Here is a 9,432-nt window from a genome sequence, read left to right on the forward strand (position 1 = left end):
AGAGGAATGGAGGGAGAAGGGGAGAATGAGTGAGAGAGAGAGAGAGAGAGAGAGAGAGAGAGAGAGAGAGTTTGTTCAAGAGAGGACCAAGAGAGAACGAAAGCTACTCTACTTCCTGGAAGAGTGTAAGAACTACTAGGAGTAAAGCAGGGACTGGAAGGGAAGGACAGAAACAGGAAGAGGAAGTAAAGGAAGAAGAAAGTCGAAAAGAGGACTGAGAGGAAGGAGAAAGACATGGTATTCTTATTGTATCTACGTGTCTTACCTACGGGATACTAGTTCTCTCTCTCTCTCTCTCTTCATCTCCCATCTATTTCCTATACGTATTCCTCACATATCTCAGTCGCCTCGAGTTGCAGCTCCTCAACGATTTTCGACTCGACGAAGCGACATCCTCGTGGCCGGACGCGAAACTATTCACTCGAGATTCTACAGAGTGGGACCCAGAGTGGGAGTGGTGCATCCATAGAGAGAGAGAGAGAGAGAGAGAGAGAGAGAGAGAGAGAGATGTATTGAGTTGATTTGAAAAAAAAAAATTATACTCATTCGCTCCTATGATTTCGATGGTTCCCAGTTAAATTGAAGTGGTCTCCTAGATGGCGCTGTACAACGTCGTTATCCTGAAAGTGCACGGACACCCCAGGCGCCAGGAGTTTCAAAATGAAAAGTTAGAGTCTCGGGGTAAAGAGGATGAAGTCGCGGACTTGGAGTTCGAGAGTCCCTTATCGTGGATCGAAGATTATACTACGTGAGAGAGAGAGAGAGAGAGAGAGAGAGAGAGAGAGAGAGAGAGAGAGAGAGAGAGAGAGAGAGACTCTTTTCTTGGCAATCCGTAACTTTGCCATTCGACGTAACAACTCGCCGGGCTGAAGAGTTCCTTTCTCTTTCTCATCCACTCCTTCCCAGCAGTCATCCAGTTGGTCCATCCACTCATATATCCGCTACTCAAACCTTTCCAACCTACTCAACCTGCTCGACCTACTTCATGCGTCCTCAACCCCTTCCACCTCCCACAGCTTCCCTCGAGGAAAGTAGCAACTTTCGAATAAACAGTTACCCCTTCTGGGCGTACGAGTGAGTCGACCAGATCTCGAGGGTCGGAGGGATGAAGAACTCCCGAAGGTAATGAGCGCAGCCTCCACCAGGAGGACCATTCCGGCGCCTTCTTCCGGTCTTCCAAACCGCCCTTATAATCTACCCAGGTAACGTTAAAGAGGATCGGCGAGGGATGGGAGTGTGGAGATCCAGAAGAGCCTCAGGGAGTAGGGGGCGGTTGGGAGGGGGGTGAACGCCATACCTCATATATATATATATACAAGCCATGTTACTCTCTCCTTATCAGTCTCTACTCCTATCTCTTTCTCACTCACTTTTTTCCTTTCATCCCCTTGCTCCCGACACCCCGTCGAGCGATGACGTGGGCGATCAGTCAGCGATCTTCTCCCAGGAGGCAAAGCACCTGTTGCCCGAACTACGAACGCACGCAGCCCACTGACTTCTTGTTTGAGACAGACCTCAGGGTTAGGGTATAAAAAAAAGTAATCTTACATAAAAGCAAATTAATGGATTATTTTCTTTTTTCTGATGATATATAAATATTTTTTATATTATACTGCTACCAGTCTATTTCAGCACAGCAGTAGTCACGTTCAATCTCTGTAGTAAGAATTTACTATTTTTTTTTTTTATATATCGTGTCGAGTGTCCAGTCTTATCTGTTGATAACGCTAAAAATTGTATGCTCTATTAAAATGAAGATAGGCCCGAAATAGTTTGACTATAATTTTTATCGAAAGGAGCTACGACTGAACAACCGTGTCCAAGGGGCTTCTCGAAACAAGAGCCTTGGCACCTGTTGCCATCCGGATTTACATTTTAATAGAGGCACCTCGAGCCGCCACGACGAGCTAAGTACGACGTCATCTACGGCCAACTAATTAGACGTCGTTCTTACGAAGACGTCGACGCCGCTGTCGCCAATGGCAGATTCGTAAGCCCCAGCGAAAGCGATGTAGTCCGAAGATCAATTCGCAAGTATCAGGACGGAGTTCACGCCTGTCCAGGCTGATCGTGATCGGAGCACCAGGGGTTGGCAACCCTGTAACTTGGCTGCGAGGAGGAACCCAATAGGATCACCGGAAGAGCAAAGGGAGCGAAGCGCGTTCACGATTCAATCAGTGAAGTTAAAGCGAGCGCGAAATGATGCGGCGGGATCCTCCCGTTCTACCGACCCTGCGACCACCCCTAGTTCACTCCGCCAACCCCTTTTCAAACCTCTAGCATTCAGTCCCAACGGGCGTAACCCTCTTACAGTCTCGTGGGTGAGCGGCGCCAAGGTTATCAACCAGACCCCTCCCCCCTTCGCCGCAACTCACACCTTTTGGTGCAATTACAAAAAATCAGATTTCGTCTAACCCTTCACCCTCAGCTACCCCAGTTTCCTTCTTGTTTGTGATTGAACCCAAATTGCCAATCTAGATAAGAAAGAAACTGAAAATATTGGAAATTTATTTATTTATTTATTTTCCCCTGGCAACTTTTATGGGGTTTAAATATCAACCCTGCCTTTGACTTATTTGAAATTTTTTTCGGGCGTAACTTCTTTTTATTTATTATTTTTCTCACGCTTTTGCCCTATCTGCTATTTTGGGGTAGAATGTTTTATAATGGACTGTATAGGGGTTGTGTTAAGAATTATGATATATTGTCTGTTCGTTACAGAATTGGGGATCGTCTACAGGCTGGTAGCCCGGAAGGTGCCATTTTATAATGAACCGTCCCCGGAAGTTTCGTCATGCTTATACCTTTTTTATATGAATTTTAATCAATACACTCTGCTTTGATTAAAATTTCCAATTATGATTTATATTACGTAACTCAAGGGAATCAAAGTTACGAAAGACGTATGGATCACTTGCAGGGAACGTGATGCTGTAAGATGCAAAGTGTACCGACTTCGTTAAAGTACCTTATAAATTGCTTTCGAGAGACTTTGGTATCACTTTGATATTAAATCATAATTATCAATGGTAAGAAAAAGAAACGAGATCGTTAATTTTTTTGGGATTTTAATCAATAAAATTTTAACTGGCAAACAGAATATTCTGTTGGGTATATCCTGGTACCATTCAACTTCCTTTCTGTGTGATATTTTCTAGAAATACAGAAAATTACTAGCCTGACCCACTATACAGCAAATGAACGTTACGTTATTAGTCGAGTTTCTCCTTGAAATGTATATTTCAACATTGAAAATTCAATGCACGCTATGCCAAGTATCGCGCAACTTGACAAGCTCATTAGAGAAATAAGAGCATTGCCATGGACATTTCCATTGTTAAACAAATTGAATCGTAACGAACCCCAGTTAATAATTATTAGCTACATAATAGTACTGAGTAATGAAAACTTTATTATACCCCAAAACACTGTAAAAGCCATCAAGATTTGCACTTGAAAGGATAACGTAGAATAAAGTCAATTATGCTTATAATTTTCAAAATCCAATTTTGACTAACATCATGTGTCACATTTGGCTCGAATGCAAAATATGTAAATTTTCTAGTAAATATATGTATCGCAATTTGGTAATATTTATTAGAAATATTTTTATCACATATTCATTGCAATGTCAATTTTTCCAATATCATATATGCATTTCAATGGTAACAGATCTGCCAAACGTAAGTGGACTCCGTATAGCTTTATATCAATATTAACAATCATTATATGGATAATGAGCCCGTATAAAAGCATTATTAAAGTATTTCACAGATACGTAACATAATATATATTAAAATTATATGAATGAATAATATTTGAAATTGGTGAGGTATTTTATATCGCTCACGTTATTACTCAGTTTCAATGAAAAATTAATTGACGAGCATTTGATCAAAGCTGCCTACCTCGTGATGCACATAAATATCCAATATCCAAAATAGCACTATTAATTATGCTATGTGCCTGATATAGTATTAATGACAAATGTTGGATTTGAAATGTATTTGAAGGATTGACATAGCAAGATACAATCAGTTTCATTTTAAAATATATCCTGCGCGTGAGATAAGATGTCAAGGAGCATATAGCGTGACTAAAAGCAAAAGGCCGTATGCTTAAAGAAAATTCTGTTTATAAGCCCCTTTGTTTTTTTAGTCACGCGATATATTTATTTTTGCAACACCCCATTGCGTGAATAAGCATTACGCGCTTGTCGTGATCACGTGCGATTATATGTAATATATAATATTACACGAAAGCATGAATGAGAATTAAAATTCAAATAATTAGGAAACTATGTCAATATAATCAGTTATCTGTTACTTTCAATTCAAAATACACAATGACATAATGAATCTCTCATTAATTGCGAATAACGGCTGGCTTCACAAACACAGATGTGGTTGGATATAGCATTGCGGTACTTTATTAGAATTCCCACTAGTAATTCGTACGCTAGTACCCTTCCTTTAGTTTCATGTGAAAATTGGTCGGACTAACAAGATAACAATGGGTTTTCAGGTGATGGGGACAGTCCTCTACGAGAACAATGGATAATAGAATTTACAAGAGAATCCTTTAGAATTTTTGCAAAAGCCATTCGATGCATTAAACGAATGAAATGTATTCGCAAATGATTTGTAACGTGTGGCAATATCGTCTGAAGTACTTTTTTTTGTACTTTGTTACGTGGTAAGTATCGATACCGAGTATAGAGAAACTAGTGAGGTTATGTAACGCGTAAGATAACGTAACAGGATAAGAGAAAATAAAATGTGGTTAGTCGAGTGATATTGGATTACGTTAACTACGTGATAATTTAATGCTAAGTATACTGCGATATTTTTTGAATTTTCCCGCTCTTACGAATCAGTACTGGTTCACCCTGTAATGGGCGTTGAAACCACGCTTAACGTTTAAATTGCGGTCATTCAACTAACTTCAGATACTTTCCGCGATGCGGTGGATGTGGAATTAGCAGAATTTCGTGGATTGTTCTCTTAAGCTCATTTAGTGGCAAATGCGTGGGTAGCGCTTTTGTGTGTAATGGAGGTTATAGCAGCGATAGTCAATGTGTTCAGGAATTTCGGATTTTCGGATTTGGATCGTGAATTACGACGATTTCACTATTCGTTGGTTACTTAATGCTAGTTTCTTGCTATATTTTTCTATTAGTTGGTTAAATTAGTTATTGTTTGCTTCTCGTTGATAAACTCGAAGTCCAACAATTTCGTATAATTATTTTCTTATCGGATATACGATATGACTTGGGAAATATATCCCAGCGACAACGTAAATAACAAAAATATATTTCTTTCGAACAAAGTGAAACTCAGGTTAAGTAAAGTTCCATGGACACCTGATACTTTCCATAAATAAAAAGGTTATGATAATCAGCTTAAAGAACCTGATATTAACTGCACGAAATCTGTATCTTTTATTGAGTTACATGATAATTTTTATAGAAAGTTTTAATCTTACTAACAATCCTCCACTATTTTCTGATCACTTCTACTTCGATCTTTTAAAAATATAGAATAATCCGGTAAAACGCATTGATCTTCAAACGGGCTTCAAGAAGTAAACGAATCTTATCCAATACAATAATTATTGCATTTGTAATCTTTTACAAGGCTGGTCGCTCCATAAAAACTGACCACCGTAGAGACGTCGGTTTTCATATAACAAGTTCAGCATGTAATAACGGCGGACAACAATAATAAAAACAAGTATTCTGGATTCAGAGAATCAGAATGAAAATAAAAAACCAATGAACATAGTGTCTGAAGAAAAATTGGATGCTACATCCAACAATATAGCTACATTTAATCTGGTAATGTCTCACGCCCTTTGACTTTTTCAATTCAAGTGAGAAATTATCAGCGTCAATGCGTATGCTGCGTCAGTTTAACGTTCCTCTTGGTCTTAGTTTTTCTTATAGCCCAAGATATCCATGGAGGTTTCCTAGTACAGTCAGATCCCAAGTCAAAGGCTGGCCCGGATGCATGGCCACATGGGAAATATCCACTAATGCCCTTAAAGATGGTTCAGTCCTTTTAGTACGAACAGAACACTCGAACTCTGGCACCCTAGCACAGTGCTGCGAAACCTCTCGATTCCACGAGTATCCCGGACGGTGTGTATATATGTACGTATACAAAAATAAAAGAGAGCAAGGAACACAGTGGTCTTAGATTTTGTTCCCCTATTCCCTTGGCCAACCCAACACAGTCAGCATCAGTGGCAAAAGATTTGAAGCTTCGATTCCGATCCGTTAGTTCTTCTTTTTCCGCGAGTTGGCAGCACTGCTGTCATTTGATTGTTTAGACTTAGCTGCCTTGGAATTGCCAAAAGCGGCGGAAACCGCCATCTTCGTAAAACGTATAGCGACGTAAATCGAAACCAGGATTGCTGATATTAGGAAGACGTAAACGTCCACCAGGTGATATTGATACCAAGGAAGATCCACAGCCGGGCTCCTTATGAAGGGCACTCCGTCACCCCTTGCTATATACTCGGTCCACCAGACAGCTGTGTCCAAGGGACCTGCAGGTCGATCCTTGTAAGCCTTCGCCAGGAGTCGTGCATTCTTCAAGTATCTGCAATGCGTAATGATAATAAAATATCAAGAAGGAATATTCACGGCGAAAATTTAACGTATAAAATTTTTATTCCGGCAAAAGAAATGGTGTCGGTCCATAAATTGAATTGACTTGGTAGATGCATGAGAGTACGGCCTGCCGAGGGGAGAGGGGAAGTCGCACGTGTACATATCCAGTAGCCACCAGTCACCCGTCAACCCGAAGCACACAATTTACCAATCGCCGCTCTCCATTATTCGTGTTTACAGCTGTAGCCCGCGAATCAACCTGGCGCCATTATTTGCTCCGACAAATTCAGCTGCAGCCTGCAGCGGTTTTGAATTAACCATCAATTTTAAGCGGCTCGTCGATAGACGCGACTCTGTACTATATTATATGAAAAATATACACAGATATCTATACATATCTAAATAGTCAAGTGAATAGATATATATATATATATATATATATATATATATATATATATCTATTCACTTGACTATTTAGATATGTATAGATATCTGTGTATATTTTTCATATAATATAGTACAGAGTCGCGTCTATCGACGAGCCGCTTAAAATTGATGGTTAATTCAAAACCGCTGCAGGCTGCAGCTGAATTTGTCGGAGCAAATAATGGCGCCAGGTTGATTCGCGGGCTACAGCTGTAAACACGAATAATGGAGAGCGGCGATTGGTAAATTGTGTGCTTCGGGTTGACGGGTGACTGGTGGCTACTGGATATGTAATTGTGAAATAAATCCAATCCACAGAGAAGTATTACATCAGATGTCTTAGAAACAATGCCTTCTTCTGGTTTTATAATCTCGCGTGAATTGCACAACTTCTTGAAACCTAATGTAGACTATCTTTATGTAAGCTATCACCGAGGAGGCTTAACTCTACTTGATATCAGATATCAACTTGTAATATCGACCTTATCTGCGACCTCAAAAACTTATTTTGCTGCTTAGCCCATCTTGCAGCTTATTGCGTAACCGTCAAAGGGACCCTAAGCCACGGACCCAAAATCCTCTAAGATAGTAAGACTCCCATGTAATAAGATTCCCCTATCTCTGCGCCATAGAATAGCCAAAGCCACAAAGGACAACGTGCTAAAGGTGACTATGTAAAAGCCAAGGTCCAAGAGTTACATTGTAAATACGACGTCCATTTCCAGGCCACAAGAACCAAAGGAGAACGCGTCGTTGAATCCATTTCCAAGGAGATCTCGAGCTGGAGCTCCGATCCAATTAGATTTTTAATAAAAGTTTAGCCATCCCAAGCCGCGAGTCACGTCCAACTCGCGTCCCAACGGGTTCCAAAAAAATTAACTCTGGGACGTGCGCGCACAACTTTTTCCGTTTCCTTGACACCCGTTTAACCGACGGTTGCCGCCGCGACGCCCACCGTCGACACTATACCAATCCAACCTCTCACCCACCCCCCATTCTCTCCCACCTTTGGTAAACTTCCACCAACTTGAACCACCCTCCTGGACTCTTTTTTCTCGTTTCCCCTTTCTCAAGTTTCAGCCAGCATCTCTTTACTTCCGGTTACTCTTTCACAGGACACGGGTCTACGTATCCTCTCGCGTGGTATGAATCAACGAAGAGGCAGAGACGCCAAGCGTCTGCTTCCTCCTTGGTCGGGATCCACGCACTCCTTCCCACCTGACCCAGTGCTAAGCGTCTCTGTATCGTATCAAGGAGGTGGAGCTCTTGGCAAAGATTGCCGATGCATAAAGATGTCCCAAGAAACAGAGGCTGCCGTGTTCGCGACGCCGAATCTAAATTATCACACACCAGATAACAGATCTTCCCGTTGCCATAGGTCTCCGCTTACAATTCCGTGCTCCGACCATTTCCCTTTTCTTGCATTCGACAATCCATCCTATCCTTATTCCGCTCTCCGAGATCTGGTCTGCACGGTGCGCAAAGGCTTCCAAGGAAAATTCAATCGTTTCCCGACGATATAATACGTCTCGGTGTAACTCGATAAGTCCTCGACTAACGGGAACGACGTGAGAGAGATTGAAAAACGGGGATGAGAGGACGAGAGAGGCGAAGAGAAACGTGAGAGACGAAAGGTGTGTATCACCAGGTATCTACTGAGGTAGCAATTCAGTCAGTCTCTCTCTCTCTCTCTCTCTCTCTCTCTCTCTCTCTCTCTGTCGCTCCTAAGAAGAATCTCTTGGTCCGTTGCCATCCGCACTAAAATCACCTACGTAAGGGAAAAGTCGTATTGGAAAGCAACCTTAAAACCAATCCCTTGAAAATCGAGCCTCTTTAAGCATTCATATACTAACCCCAGGACCACTTTCATTTCCCATGTCAATTCGAATCAACGGAACGACGCCTGGCGTCCTTGAAACCCCATTCGGAGTTTCTGAATTCCTTATCTAAATCGTATCGAAACTACTACCCCTCCAGCCTCTTTCTCCTCGGTTTAACAATAATCACAGCATTTCCCTGTGCTCCCGTTAATATCTTAGAGTCCTTAATATACATATATGTATATCCAACAGCAAGTCCCGAAGCTCCTACACGGACTACATCTGAATACAGGTAGTCACCTTCGTGGGAGGAATAAACGCGAGGGTTTCGAGACAGGAATAAAGCGAGTCAGAGGGTGAGAATCGTGCGGGAGAATGTCAAGAGGGGGACACAGGTGCGTGAATTTACGGGGTGCAAAATCGCGACGACTCCCCACCACCCTGAGGGCACAAGAAGCACAGGGGTAGCCAGAACGAGCAAGATAGGGAAATACGAGCCAGAGCACATTTCGACTCTCAGATAAATTGGAGGAAAACGTCGCGAGAAGGTTGGTTCCAGGGGGGTTGGGGTGG

General features: G+C 41.8%; 1 protein-coding gene across 1 annotated transcript in view; it reads right to left on the reverse strand.

Annotated features, from left to right (window-relative positions):
• Window positions 1-5,296: 5,296 nt before the first annotated feature.
• Window positions 5,297-9,432, reverse strand: part of LOC107274305 (UDP-glucuronosyltransferase 2C1) — a 9,657-nt gene continuing 5,521 nt past the window's right edge. The window contains exon 3 of the mRNA XM_015753324.2: window positions 5,297-6,602. Within this exon, the coding sequence (XP_015608810.1) occupies window positions 6,278-6,602 (325 nt within the window). The 3' untranslated portion in view covers window positions 5,297-6,277. The remainder of the gene's footprint in view (window positions 6,603-9,432) is intronic.

Source organism: Cephus cinctus, unplaced genomic scaffold (genome assembly GCF_000341935.2).
Source record: "Cephus cinctus unplaced genomic scaffold, Ccin1 Ccin1_scaffold0093, whole genome shotgun sequence".
Taxonomy (NCBI): domain Eukaryota; kingdom Metazoa; phylum Arthropoda; class Insecta; order Hymenoptera; family Cephidae; genus Cephus; species Cephus cinctus.